Source organism: Chionomys nivalis, chromosome 8 (genome assembly GCF_950005125.1).
Source record: "Chionomys nivalis chromosome 8, mChiNiv1.1, whole genome shotgun sequence".
Lineage (NCBI taxonomy): Eukaryota > Metazoa > Chordata > Mammalia > Rodentia > Cricetidae > Chionomys > Chionomys nivalis.
Window position 1 is genome coordinate 92,162,170 of NC_080093.1, and position 15,990 is coordinate 92,178,159.

Here is a 15,990-nt window from a genome sequence, read left to right on the forward strand (position 1 = left end):
CTAGTATTAGGCAGTCACATGTATTTAATCCCCAAACTAAAAGGGAATATAAGATGGGAGGAGACATAAGCTCAGGGCTCAGTCTGCAGTCGCCCAGCCTTGATAAAGATAAGAGTTCTTTAGTGGCTTGGCTGTTTTGTTTTTCTGATCTTCAGCTTGAACTCCAATATCTGTCTCTGGGTTTTTATTATTTGTGCTACATGTGGTACCCAATATTTGTGGTACAAATTCATGAAAAAGCCACCAGCACAGGCCAGAACTTCACATGGGACTCCAGCCCCACCCAGCTATGGTTTCTTTTCTTTATTCCCCCAAGCCTTCAGGCAGCTCCACTACACGTGCTTTTTCTGAACCCCTGTGCGTTGTTCAGGCAGCCCTCTCTCTGTCTCTGTCTCTCTCCACTATAAGTTGTAGGATCTCCCTGGACCCCCTTCTCAGACTGCTGCCAAACTAGGTAGCGGCCTTGAAATCCAGTCAGGCTTTTACTCTTCTACACAGTAACAATAAGCCTCATATCTTCATCAACATTATCACTATATTTGGTAAAACAATTGGGAATTTCTAAAGAAAGGAATTATTAAAAAAGAAAGCTTTTTTCCCCCACATTAAAAAATGAGAAAAAACATTGCAATAGAGAGATTTGGGTCTCTGTATAATAATATGCTAGACAGTTTGAAAATGGAATGATTAAATGAGAGAATATCTAATTTAGATGGGATTTATGTAACATCAGTTGCAAACATTATCAGTTTTATCATTTTTGTCCTATCACTAAAAAAAGTTGGTTCATCTGAGTGCTAAGATACATGCCTTAGATAAATCTAATAAAACAGATCAGAGAGATGTTCAAATCCAAACAGAAGAATTTAATGAAGAGCCAATTTCAGCATTACATTATAAGAATATAGAGGAATAGCCTAAAATTTTCAGACAACCAACCTTAAAATATCCATAACCAATTGAATGATTAGAAACCCACCCACCTCACCACTTGGGATGAAAAAGGGGATGATATAGATATGATAGGATAAAAGTGTAGAATCTACTTTGAAAACAAAAAAGAGATGATATAGATAAGATAAAAAGGTAGATTATTGAATCTACTTTTAAAAAACAACTACTAGTATTAAATGTTTCACATTGGATTGGACTTTTGTACATTTTATACAAATTTAAGATTAATTTTGTTAGACTATACTGTACAAACATTTCTACTCTTGTTCAAGGTATCTATAGCTTCCAATCCCACCATGGGATGGGAGTTAACTTCGTGGACATTTCTCCTTTGGGGGATTAAAGAAAGATTTTTTTTAATTTCCCATATATGCAGCACCTTGTGTCACTATTTCCCATAAGGCTGTGTGGTCTCTAGAGACTGCTAAGCCCTGTTTTACATAGAGACTTGGTACTTCAGAGAGTAAAAGATCATGTATGTTTCCTGTAGACTCTCAGCTGGGCAATACAGTCTTCAGGTGACGCCAGCTGCTGCCATCATACATAATCCTGAGTCCTTTCTCTGGCATGAGCAGGTCTCAGGCTCCTTCTCTGCAGCTTTCTTAAGGTAAAGATTGATTTCGGCTCTCTGGATAATCTGATCCCCTGATTATTGTGCAACAAAGCTGGGTGTTATTTCAATCTACCTGTGTCATCACAAGAAACAAATGGGTCAAAAGTTGACCTGTTGAGGAGACTGTCTGTGATTTGTTAGCCTGAGAAAATTAACAAGAGATGTTCATTCAAAGTAGACACAGTATTGTGTGAGATGGGGAGTCTCATCTCAAGGTGAGATGCTCTCGACATGTCTTTTAGAATATACCAAAGCCTCCATTTATTTATTTATTTGTTTCAATGATTTGTTACCAGAGATAAACATGTAGGATTACACAATAAACTCACTAAGGTCCCTTAAACCAATGTTAAGTGGATCAGCACTACTCTCTAACTACTAGACTGCCTTTACTAGTTCCTTCCCTTTCTTTAATTCAGCTATGCAACTTGCAATAAACAGAACTTTAACTGGCCAGAGTATTTTTTTAGAAGTAGTACTCTCCTCATTCAAAAATAAAATTTGTAACTGATTTAGCCAATGCACTAAAACAATTCACAGAACAATGAAGGGGTAAAGTGAATATAAATTGTCCTAGTATAAGTGTTTAGATTACTGACTCTATTGAAATGAAGAGAGAAAGAGGGGTTATGGGTACCATTTGCTTCACCAGCACTTAACTCAAAATCACAAAATTCTGTGTCCTTGGGAAAGTTATTGGATATACTCTCTTTGTTAGTTAAAAGTATTGGGTTGTAGACTTACTATAAGAATGTTATCAAGTTCACAATTAATTTAAATAATAACTAAGCAATAGTAAATGGATGACTTACATAACCAAAAAGAACTGCTACTTTTCTTTACCCAGGCATATTGACAGATATGAGACGTAAACTTGCTATTTCTGTGCAAAAGGAAACTAAAACAGCTGAGGTCTTAGTCTGGCAAGAGTTAGCACAGGTGCTGTTGGCGTGCAATGGCAAATATCTGAGTTCTTCTAAAGTTTAACAAGATAGATTCCATACACTTAAGACATTTTGGAACTGACATTTTGAAACTACAGCCACAACTCAACAGAAATCACATCAGAGTCTAAGCATTCCCTTTCTGGATGTGCTTATTACTGATGTTCTCCAGTAGACTGGGAAAAGGAGTAGTCAGATAGATCATAAGATTATATTCTGTGACTTTGTCCCTGAATTCCTAAGAGAAAATGTTTCTGGCCTGGATCACTGCTAGAGATGTATGTAGTATGAGGATGAAACAATACAGAAAGGCCAGTCTCTTTGTCTCTTTTGACCTGGACACTGGGACCGAGTGATAATACAAAGGAGTCTGTCTTCTGTTTCAACAGCCAAAGGCAAGCATGACAAGCCAAAGGCAGCAAGCATTTTGCATCAAATGGCTGCCTGGTGGGGGATAAGGACCCAGCAGAGGCACCAGTCATAGTTCCTGGGTTTCCTGGGAAATCCTGAAGCTCAGGTACCTTGATCAGGTAATGTATTTATTGCTACCAAAGGGGTGAAGAAAGCAGGAAGGCTGTGCAGAGCACTGATGAGCTATGCTGTTTCATTTACTACTTAATTAAACAAATGGGAGAGTGAGTCACCAAGGCTGTTAGCCCACAAGTCTGACATTGGCTTAGTTTTGATTAATGTAACCAATAGGTTGTCTAAATGAGAAAAAAAATCACAAATTTGTCAAAATTAATCTCTACTAGCAGGCAAATCAAAGATTCTGTATCTAGTGAGAGTAGCCAACCTCGTGCTCTTGAAACCACTTAGCTCTCTTTTAAAGACTGGCACTTCTGTGTACTCTGAGAAGACTTCTGGAGAGAAGTGGAACAGCATGCATACCTTCAGTACACTTGTATTTCATCTTGCATAATGCCATAGATGTGGATATGATTTCAATTTTCTGCATGTGGACAGAAGCCTATCCCAGTACCATTTACTATAGGGAATTTGCTTTCCTAGTTACATGTTGTTGCCATCCTTTTAAAAAGTAAATTTTGTGAGGTCCCACTTCCTAGATAAAGGACTACAGACAACTATTTAACCTCTCCCAGGGATGAGTCCACTTAATGGTTGTCTAATGCAGAGTGGTCAGTTTTGAAACCATAAACAGATCAACAACAGCAATGGACTTATAAGACTGAATTCATATTTGTATCTATAGATGAACACATACACATATAGTTTAGAAAGATTGTGGGAGGACATGGGAGAGGATTAAGAATGGGTGTATTGGAGGGTCTGGGGGAAGAAAAGTGAAAGGAAAAGAGATGTAATTTTATTTAAACTTCAATAAAAACATTAAAAAATATTAATTTAGTTACTAATATATGGATACATTTCTGGGATTCCTATTCTGTTCCATTGGTCCATGTGTCTGTTTTTTTTTTTTCAATACCATTTTGTTGAAGCTACTACAGTTGTGATATAGTGCATTTATTAACTTTTATGGTATGCTGAACCAAACTTTCTTCTCTTATTCAGTCTGCTTGATCATTATAAATGACACTTTTAGTGTGCTTTTCTATTTGCTAGAATTTTGTTGAGGTTTTTACAATTATCTTCATCAAAAATATAGACTATAGTTTTCTCTCTCCTTTCCTCTTCTTTCTTTCTCTCTATTCCTTTTATTCCTTCCTGCTTTCCTTCCTTCCTTCCTTCCTTCCTTCCTTCCTTCCTTCCTTCCTTCCTTCCTTCCTTCCTTCCTTGTTTCTTCTCTATTTTTTCTATAATGTTTATTCACCTTTGGTATCAGGATGGTAATCATTTTGTAAAATGAGTTTCAAAGTATTATTTTTCTTTATTTGTCCACTCTTTAAATTATTGGTAAGATTCATGTGTGAACATATCAGGCCCTAGGCTTTAATTTGCTAATTATCTAATCTCCTTATTGGTTATTGATTTGCTAGCATAGTGTTGTACATAATAAACTCTTCTTAGATTATATATGGTAAATCACACTGTTGATATAGAATAAACTGAAATGCAAAGAAAAAGTTATTTAAGAGAAATAATGATAATCTTACCACTACATGCTGACACACACAATTAATTTAATATAAAAAATTTCTAGTGCTCTTCATATGTAAAACTTTACCCCTGTAAGTTATGTCCTATTTCAAGGCAGGTTAAACGATAGAAGACTTATAAGTATTGGTATCATACATGAATAACAATTTTATCCTTATGTGAATAATGATTTTATTAGCATATATAAATTACCCATAACAGATTTCGTTACACTACTTAACATACTCTTATTTTAACCACATTCCTCCACTACCCTCCCATGTCTCCCTCCAATGCCTACTGATTCCTTTGGTTTTCTCGTCTACTCATATCTTAAAAAAACAATTTGTGAATCACTTAGTTTAGTTAAAGCTAATTACAGGACTAGAGTGAGGAGTTATTTTAGGAGTATGGCATCCTGCCACTGGCTGGTTCTCTCTCTCTCTCTCTCTCTCTCTCTCTCTCTCTCTCTCTCTCTGTATGTGTGTGTGTGTGTGTTTGAGAGAGAGACACACAAAGAGAGAGAGACAGACAAAGGGGAGAGAGCCCTGTTAAACATCTCAGTCCCCCAGTTTGTGCTTCTATTTAATGCTAAAAATATCATACCTCCAAGGTTTTAAAATCAAACTTAGATAGTTTCAAAAACTGTTAAATTATTGCCTCGAATATTAGTATTATCCAATAATTGTGCCCTTTAAATGTCACCAGAACTCAAAACAGCTGATACTACTTATAAATGTAATCTTACTGTAGTTTTACGTTTTCACTTGGAAATAAACTAATCAATCATTTTGTTTTGTTTTAATTCATTTCCTCAGGATAGAGACTCTGGAACAATAGAGTGTGTTCACTGAATTAGCTATGCTGGTTTCCAACAACTCATATGCAGCCGCACAGTGTTTCATTCTTAATGGAATTCCTGGTCTGGAAGCATTGCACACATGGATCTCCCTTCCACTCTGTACAATGTACATCATCTCCCTAGTGGTCAACTTTGTCCTTGTGTACCTCATCTGCTATGAGGAATCCTTTCATCGCCCAATGTATTTCTTTCTGGCTATGCTTTCCCTTGTGGATCTGTTTACCTGTACAACCACTCTTCCCAATGCCCTCTTCATCTTCTGGTTCAAACTCAAGGAAATTAGCTTCACTGCTTGCCTAGTTCATATGTTCTTTGTGCATGGGTTCATGGGAGTGGAGTCTGGGGTGCTCATGCTCATGGCCCTGGACCGCTATGTGGCCATTTGCTACCCGCTACATTATGTTACCATACTTACCAACTCTGTCATTGCCAAAGTTGGGCTTGCCACCTTCTTGAGAGGTGTGTTGCTGATGATTCCTTTTCCATTCTTGGTTAAGCGTTTGCCCTTCTGCCAAAGCAATGTCATCTCCCATACATATTGTGACCACATGTCTGTGGTAAAGTTATCCTGTGCTAGAATCAAAATCAATGTCGTTTATGGTCTCATGGTTGCACTCCTGATTGGTGTGTTTGACATTTGCTGTATCTCTGTCTCCTACACTATGATCCTCCGGGCAGTGGTCAGCCTGTCCTCAGCAGATGCTTGGCAGAAGGCCTTCAGCACTTGCACTGCCCACGTATCTGCCATTATCATCACTTATGTTCCAGCCTTCTTTACTTTCTTTACTCATCGTTTTGGGGGTCACACTATCCCTCCTTCTCTTCGCATCATTGTAGCTAATCTTTATCTTCTTCTTCCTCCAACTCTAAATCCCATTGTTTATGGAATGAAGACCAAACAAACCAGAGGCAGCATCATTAAAATCTTTCACAGTGAAAAAGGTTCAAGGTGACTCAAGTAAAATTTCTTGACCTTTTAAAAGTAAGTAGAGGAATTGTCAATAAAACTCTAACAGGGAGGAAACCATGAATTTTTACATCACCTCTTCAACAATGCTGAGGAAAATTTGTATATGGGTTTATATCTCAATGCTTTTCCTATCTTTTCTCTTCATCTTACTTTTAAAAAATAATGTATCTTTACTTGTCCGATAAGACTGTGTTTATCATGCACAACATGGTATTTTAAAGTAAAGAGATATATCTGTTATAATTAAGTCTAGTTAATCTCACAAATACAGAAGTAGAATGATGCTTCTCACCTCCAGCCCTAGTCAACTCATTGATATGGGATAACAATGATTTCCCTCCAACAGATCCTTTTCAGACATATTGCATATTTTTTAGTGATTCCTTAAATCTTTTGTTCATATTGGTTATCACCATATATATAGTTTCTTTAATATCTTCTGACCTGGGAAATACTGAAGATAAAATTCATCATATGAATTAATTGAATAAATAAATATGTAACTTCTCTCTATATTAAGTTCAAAAGGTTTGCCCTGTCATTAAAGTTCCTAGAATGGACACACGCTTCTTACTCAAAGCATAAATGTTTTAAGAGTCATGGTGATTGAACCATCTGGTATAGGGTGTAAGTCTTCAAGTTTTAGGCCAATTAATTGGTAAAATGAGTGGTAAATTTGTTCATTTACCTCTATTTATTTTTCATTTTCCAAATTAATGAGTATTTTTATTTGTTCATGTTACAGGATATTTAATCACACTGTGAACCCCAAAATTGCATTGCTTATTGGAAGAAACTGTTTCTAGTGATGGTATGGCTCAGCCCTAGAGGTTTCTGCTTGAATATTGTAAAGAAGATTAAATAAAGCCAGCCACAGGAGCAAGCAACCAGTTGACAGGAAGTGAACAAAAGAAAAAAACATAAAGAGTAAGAAGGAATCAGGAGGATGGATAGAGAGATGCACAGGAAATAGAAGGGAGAGATGTTTAGTTTGATGAGTTTTGTTTGAGATGGTGTACAAGAAAGCTCTTTTTCTGGGACATTGGCAGAGGAAGAAGGTCAGCTGGGTGCTTTCTTCTGCCTCTCTGAGCTAGCAGGTTTCCACACCAGCATTTGGTTGCAGGGTCTTTATTTGTAAATTTGAATGATTGAGATTTAGTCAAAAACAACATGCTCAACTGACGCCTATAATGGATTTTTCCATTTTTCTTCCTGGTCACCAATACTCCCACAGAAGTTTTAATATAGACAAGATAAAAATATTTTTTAAACTATGTAGTTAAGATACTGACCTTTATAGAAGTCAGGGAAGAGACAAGTAGTCCAATCAAAGTAGAAAAAGTGAAGGTCAATTACAGTTCCTTGGATGCCTTAGTAGAAGATGAGTAAAGGTAAATTTGGTTATTCAAAGACATGGAGTGCTCACAATTCGACAGCAGTCTATGGGAGGGATGTAACAGCTTTTAACAACTGCTAAAGCAGCACTGAAGGTGATCATCTAACCTTAAAAGAATTAAAAAGTCACAGAGAATGACATTTCACTCATAATGTAATGCATAAAAAATCAATTTATTGATAAGACAGAGAGTTTTCTTTTTTCCTAAAGCTATACTTTGACTAGCAGCTTACTTGCTTCAGGTCAAGTGCATTCATTCACAAATATGCTTCTTAACTGGTGATTTGCGTGCTGATTCTTTAAAATGTTTTATGTCTCTACAAATACAACAGGAGAGATACTGATGATTAAAGAATTGTGTCAATAACATACAGGTAAAAATAGCAGTTACAGATTTTAAAAATGGCATTACTAAAAATCATACTTCAAAAGCTTTGCAGAAAAAAATTACTTAAGAAAGAAATAGAGACTATATTTAATGGAATCTGAGTATTGATTTTGTTCTCAAGAGTTATGCACTCTCTTTTATACAGTAGAACTTCTTTTCAACTGAATATATCTGGCACAATATGTCAATAATTCCCAATACTGTCAGCTGTGTGGCAGCATATTGGAGATTTTGTTTCCAATGTAATCTAATTGTTCAATCTTATCTCAACCTAGGATCATATACCATTACCAATCTTGGATCCCTCCCTTTTAGAGTATCTATTATGATACTTATTTGGGGCAGTTTATAAGGACCTCTGAGGATGTAGAGGGAATTTGAATTATTTTGAAGTCATGATACTTTTTCATTGTTATTTCTGTTCAACTTCAAAACATTTCCACAATTGAGAAATCAAGTCTGCTTTATGCAACTTTTTTCTTGCAAAAAAGTTAAATTGCATATATAATACATCTTGGGAATATAAATGTCATATATTCCCTAAGTTATTTGTGTCAGAGGTAAACCAGTACTTTAGTCAAGATCCTAATTGAAAATCCGAGAGAACCATTATTGTCTTGGATAGATTAAATTAGATAATGACTATTCCTTCACAAAAGTTCAATAAAATCTTTTTATCAAACTATTATACTTAGATTTTATATATGTATGTCATATTGTGTTTATCACAGAAGTTCAATAAAACCTTTTATCAAGCTGAAATAATTAGATTTTATATATGTATATCATATTGTGTTTATTTTAAGAGAGAGCTATATGCCTAAATTCTTGATCTAGTTGCCTTTTTTATACATTTAAATTATAACATTGGGATTTTGTTGGCAAGAATGTTCTCAGCAATGGATCTATACTTCCTAAGAATGAGCAATCAAATGTTGTTAGTAGAAGTCAAACTTTAAAAGCAAGGTTAAATTTTTATTTGACACACCAAAAAAATCCTTATTAAAGGAGTTATTACAACATTCCCAGAGATTAACTACATTCCCTCATTAATTATTCCAAAACTTGGTGGCTTAACAGGAGAGTATTCAGTCATTCTCATGATTCTGTGGGTGACTGGGATGGGTGGTTTGCCTGCTTTCTGTGACACTCACAGAAGTCACAACACTGAGTATTATCTGGCTTTTCCAGTTTCATTCTCTTACCAATAACCAACTTCTCTGCTCTTCATGTAATATGTAATACTGCGTGATAAGTGGCCCACAATCAGACATTTATACAACTCTAAGAATCAACATTTTCAATGACAAAGACATGATGCTACAAATGCTACATAATTGAAATTAATTTAAATGCAAGATAGACTCATTCTTTTTAATGTAACAGTGTACCAAACTTCACTGATATGGGTACTAGAGAGATGGCTCAGTGGTTAAGAGCATTAGCTGTTCTTCCAGAGGACCCAGTTCAGTTCCCAGCACCATTATGGTGCCTCATAATCATCTGTAACACCAATTCTAAGTGATCTGATGCCTTCTTCTGACCTCTGCAGACACCAGTTTGTGATATACAAGCATGAAGAAAAAACACCATATTTCAAAACAACATATTTCAAAAACAACATATTTCAAACATTGTCTGCAGAAGTATACAAAAATGAAGTTAGCATATTTTGAAAGTATTAAAACACTTTGGAATATATAAAATCTTATTTTTTCTCAGTGTTTGTTTTTAAAATTTAGCTGATTTTCACATAAATATTTTGTGAGAACATTTAATAGCCATGTTATATGAAACAAATGATTTTCAGGGTTAATTTTGAATATAGTCACATACAGATATAGGTAATATAAAGAAAAGATTTCTAGAGCCTCAGTAAAGTTTAGTAGAGTTAAGTGGGAGCAAAGCCAACAATCCTGAGACTTGTTGGTTAAGTATATTAAGAGAAAATTCCTTATTTTCATTAGGTCTTCACTTAGTTGATTACTAACATGCTAGGGAGCTAACCTAAGCCCTTACAAGTGCTGACTGAACCCTATAACATTGAGCTACATTCTAAATTTTTCTTCCTCTTTAAATTAGAGTAGAATTTATGGGGAATAAAGTATACAATCTTAAATATACGATATGATGGTTGCAAATATATGTATCTCTGATACAAATACCAAACCAAAATATGGTGTTCACATGGCATATAAAGGTAGGCATATTTTTAGTTTAAATTGTTTGTTATTTTGCTTAATTTTTTGGTGAATTTCATTTTCAATCCTCCTTCCTCCAACTCCTTTCATGTTACCCACTCCCTGTCAAATTTATGATCACTTCTTTATTACACACACACATACACACATATAAAAATTGTTTATATATACCAAAAATCTACTGAGGCCATTTAGTATTTCTCATATGTACATATATTTCAGGATTGACAGCTGATTGCTTGAGATTAGATAAGCTATCAGAAAGATCTCAGCCTTGGAGAAGACTGGTTCTCCACCTTTCAACAGCCTTTCGTTGCCTATAGCTCTTCTTCTAGAGTGAAACTTTTTGAAATTTCTCCCATTCATGTTGGCATGTAGACTAGTATGGTGATTATGAATGCCTTGTTTAGGCAACTATATTGTTGAGATTCCATGTGTATCACTGTCATGTCTAGCAGACACTGTCATGAAGTTATTATCCTAGTCCTCTGGCAATCTTTGTGTCCCTTCTTCTGTGTTCCCTGAGCATGTTTTAGACAGAAAAGTCATGTTTTAGGTGTACCAGTTAGGACTGATTTCCTCACCATAATTTATGGTGGATCTTTATAGCAGAAGATGCTCACTTGTTAACCTCAGCTTCATAAGTTTTTGTTTTTTCAGTTTTTTTAACTAGGAATAAAACAAGCTATACATATAATTTTGGATATTTCTTCTGATTCTTTCTTTTGGATATATATGTAGAAATCCAGCTTATGAGTCATTAAATATGCAGATTTTATGTGAGATTTTGTCTTCTGGAAATGAGAGGGATGCTTCACCCATGATAAATCAACACTAGGGCTATGTAAACAAGCCCTCAAAAAGGACACCACCAACAGACAAGCCAAGACAGAAGGTAGTGATCTCTCCAGGCCCACCTCTAAGCAAAGAATCTGTAGGCAACAAGAAATGCTTGTAGGAGAAGTACTCTTCCTCCAGCAAAGAGATCCCTAATTTCCTCTCCAATGCCAAGTGGTTAGTCATGCTGTCATAAACATGTACAAGTAACACTGAATGAATTGAATAGGATGTATTTATATATTTATATATACATGGAAAAGGCATGAATTAGAAAAGAAGCAAGGTGGGGCATTGAAAGGGCTGAGGAAGGAAATGGAAGGGAAGATTTGGGAAGTACGGGCACTTAGCATCTTGGGCATACTTTCTGAGACTGGCTTCGGCAGAGAGATGAAGCAAAGGCAATGCCGAAATGTTCAAATCTAGATCACTTCCTCCTGAGTGTCCAGGTAAGGATTGGTAATGACTACAAGTCTACAGCCAAGTTTATCCTCATGTGGTTTCTGGAAGCAAAAGTTTCTCTGAGTAGAAAATACATGTTGAGTTGGTCGTCAGGTCTTTCAGGAAAATCAGCTGAAGTTATTGGTCACAGTCAATTCAGCAATCATTGACTGATAGTGTCACACACACAAACATTCCTGGACAGAACAGCAGATGTCATACGTGTGAACAGAGTTCCCAGATAAACTTACAACTGGACACCAAACTATAAGCTCGCCAGAGCTTTAGGCATGTTGATTATAAACACGCCCACATCAACCATGGTCCAGATGTGCAGAAAATGCTGCACAGGCTGGTGGAGTGATGCCTCTTGTTAGATGGCTGAAGTGTTAAAGTGGGTTGTGCTGTTTGTCATCATTAGTGGTTGTGAATGTCTTAGCAATCTTGCTCTCCCATTCCTCAGCTTCACATATCTCATTGTCTAACCTGTGCTATTTATATATGGAATAATTTCCAAATCTCACAGAAATCACTCTGTTATTCTGTATACCCAAACTCATCTGTGCCATACACTAGATGCTGGGATCCTAATTTAGGCTACTATGAACAAATATGATAAGGAACTTTAATACTCCAATAAAGAATGGCTAATCTTTGAACGCTGACATGGTAGAATAAGGGCTCTAAGTCTGGGTCTTGTTATTTTTGTATGCCAGGGAAAGGATACTAGATTCATTTGCATGTATGCATTTTATGAATAGGGGAACCTAAAAATTTGCTATTTCCATGTTGTCCATTATCTTGTTAAAAAAAAAAAAAACAAAACTCTTATCCATGATCATATAAGTAGCCCCAATTTAAAGTTGTTGATTCATCAGGAGTAAGACCCTAACTACTTTAGTTCTTTATCCAATTCCACCAGTTAATGCTGTCTTGGATGTAGGATGTGTACTGTGTGACCATTTCCTCTTAGTTAACCCTCAGCAAAAAGATTACAGAAGAGCCAGGAGCCTTCCTTCTCACTCTGTGCTAAGACCCATGCTCCGTTCTGTAGCATAAGCCTTGTTTTATAGTTTCTGCTTCTCTGCAGAATGATACACATTTTCAATGACATAATCTTACTCTGTGGTCGTAAATTCGAGTCATCTTTGATGGTTTAATGCTGCTTAGTGAAAGAGTCTGCAAGGATAGAGTGCAGGCTAATAGTAGGAAGTGGTTGTCACCAACTCCAGGGCTCAGAAATACAGTCACAAGAGGATTAACTACTATCTTTCAAGAAAAGGAAAGTTTAAATCCTCAGGGAATTATGGTCTTTTCAGCTATGGGTTGGCTGTGAAAAGTCTGCTGCAAGACAAATATAAATTCTGCTTTTCAGGGGCAACACATGGGATGAAGTCAGAAGGGGAGGTCCTTCTCTGCCTTCCCTGAGAGGCCACAGGCCATGCCCAGGTCAGCTGCTGCTACTCAGGTCTGAACTCTGGATTAAGGTACTGAAACAAAAAGAGATGAAGTCTGACAAACAGGGATAAACAACACTTCTGGCATGCTGTCAAACCTAAGAGAAAGAGGAATTTTTCAGACTATGAATACTGAGGTAAGTGTAATGTCTTTTATGTTGTTTCCTCTCAATTTCAGATTATCTTCAAGCATAGATTAAATTAAACAAAGTTTTAATATAAGGTGCATTATTTTATGTCATTGTAGATTTTTTTCATTAGTACTTTGAGAATGTAATACAACGTCTGCTCTTCTCAGGACCACCACCCATTTTCTACCCACACAATTTTCTGTCTTCTTTTGAAAAAAAAGTCAAAGTAGATTCTGTAAAGAGTTAAATATCTATAGACATATCAACAGGATGTTTGAAAATACTCTTGGATATATATATATATATATATATATATATATATAATTTGTCTATTTGAATCTATGTGTCATTTATCTCAGAAAGAAGGGAAGAAAAAGAAAGAAAGAAAGAAAGAAAGAAAGAAAGAAAGAAAGAAAGAAAGAAAGAAAGAAAAAAGAGGGAAGAAGGAAGGAAGGAAGGAAGGAAGGAAGGAAGGAAGGAAGGAAGGAAGGAAGGAAGGAAGGGACATCTAGTGTTCATAGAAGTATATCCTTTACACAAACTGGGACTGTAGCTCAGTGGAAGAGCATTTGTCTAGCATGTGAAAACTCTGGGTTTAATTCTCAATATAAACATATTTTTCTCCTGATAGCTTTGTTTCTTTATTAATCCCTCATGTTGATGTTTTTTATTGATTTTTATTGAGCTCTACATTTTTCTCTGCTCCCCTCCCTACCTCTCCCCTCCTCCCTTCAACCCTCCCCAAAAGTCTCCACGTTCCAAATTTACTCAGGAGATCTTGTCTTTTTCTACTTCCCATGTAGATTAGATCTATGTAAGTCTCTTAGTGTCCTCATTGTTGTCTAGGTTCTCTGGGATTGTGGTTTGTAGGCTGGCTTTCTTCGCTTTATGTTTAAAAAACACCTGTGAGTGAGTACATATGATAATTGTCTTTCTGTGTCTGGGTTACCTCACTCAAAATAATGTTTTATAGCTCCATCCATTTTTGAATGTCAGTGTGGTGATTTTTCAGAAAATTAGGAAACAACCTTCCTCAAGACCCAGCAATACCACTTTTGGGTATATATCCAAAAGATGCTCAATTGTGCCATAAGGACATGTGCTCAACTATGTGCATAGAAGCATTGTTTGTCATAGCCAGAACCTAGAAACAACCTAAATGCCCCTCGACCGAAGAATGGATAAGGAAAATGTGGTACATTTACACAATGGAGTACTACACAGACATTCTTTTAAGAATGGAAATCATCATGCCAAGTCTTAAATGTTTAATGTTAATTACTAACTTAAGCCAAATCTTCCCCATTCTTATTCATGTACTTACATATCACTTTTGAAAGAAAGAACCTTCAGTGTGTGTGTGTGAGTGTGTGTGTGTTCACACATTCATGTGCATGGTTAATACATGCGTATATACACATCAAATGTTTGAGTTTTATTTGTTTTTGTTTTTGTCTCAGATTTCAAAGAAGAGAAAAGAATGTCCTGTTTAAATGACACTGAGTTCCACCCCTCTTTTTTCCTCTTGCTGGGAGTTCCAGGCCTTGAAGACATGCATGTGTGGATCGGTTTTCCTTTTGGCTTTGTGTATTTGGTAGCCCTTGTTGGGAACATCACTATCTTGTTTGTGATCAAGAGTGAACACAGTCTTCATCAGCCCATGTTTTACTTCTTGGCAATGCTGGGATCCATTGACCTGGGCCTATCCACATCTACAATTCCAAAGATGTTGGGCATCTTCTGGTTTAATTTACGGGAGATTAGTTTTGAGGGATGTGTGACCCAGATGTTCTTCATCCACATGTTCACTGCAATGGAGACTGTTGTGCTGGTGGCTATGGCCTTTGACCGCCATGTCGCCATCTGCAATCCTCTCCGTTACAGCCTGGTTCTCACAAACAGAACAATCGGTATCATCCTGGTGGTGGTGTTTGGAGTAAATTTCATGTTGGTCATCCCTCTGGTGTTTCTCATTTTGAGACTGCCTTTCTGTGGACACCATATAATCCCTCACACATACTGTGAACACATGGGGATTGCCCGTCTGGCCTGTGCCAACATAAAGGTAAACATGATATTTGGATTGATTCTTATATCAATGGTGCTTGTTGATGTGCTTCTAATCGCCATCTCCTACATGCGGATCCTACAAGCTGTCTTCTGCCTTCCTTCCCGGGATGCCAGGCTCAAGGCACTTAACACATGTGGCTCCCACATCTGTGTCATCCTGGTCTTTTTCACTCCAGCATTTTTCTCCTTCATGACCCACAGATTTGGCAGGCATGTTCCTGCATACATTCATATTCTCCTAGCTAATCTCTATGTCGTTGTTCCCCCTGCCCTGAACCCTGTCATCTACGGGGTGAGGACTAAACAAATTCGGGAGCAGGTCTTGAGCATCTTTTGGAAGAAAAGTTGACATAAGCCATTTCTGAGAGATGCAGCTTCCTCTGGGGAAAAAGGATTATATTTGTGAGCTACAAAATATTGTAACAGGAAAATCATAACCCATGACATTAGTATTATTTCCTTTATTATTTATTATTTCCACATACCTAATACAGAACATACAGTATGATGATTATGAAGATGATCACTGTGAAAATGTATAAAATGCTGGCCAGCAGAATGGGCCAAAGTGTAAAGGCATTGACCACCAAGGATGGCAGCGTGAGTTCAATGCCAGGAAACTGCTTTAATTAATTAGTTAATTAAAAGAGAACTTGTGGAACACCTAA

General features: G+C 36.6%; 2 protein-coding genes across 2 annotated transcripts; both read left to right on the forward strand.

Moving 5' to 3' along the window:
- The first annotated feature begins 5,430 nt into the window (after nt 1-5,430).
- LOC130880219 (olfactory receptor 52N5-like) lies at nt 5,431-6,384 on the forward strand. Its single transcript, XM_057779159.1, has one exon. It carries the CDS (start codon nt 5,431-5,433, stop codon nt 6,382-6,384), a length of 954 nt encoding a protein of 317 aa, XP_057635142.1.
- An 8,348-nt stretch (nt 6,385-14,732) lies between these two features.
- Nucleotides 14,733-15,671, forward strand: LOC130880119 (olfactory receptor 52E4-like). Its single transcript, XM_057778992.1, has one exon. It carries the CDS (start codon nt 14,733-14,735, stop codon nt 15,669-15,671), a length of 939 nt encoding a protein of 312 aa, XP_057634975.1.
- The last annotated feature ends 319 nt before the right edge of the window (nt 15,672-15,990 follow it).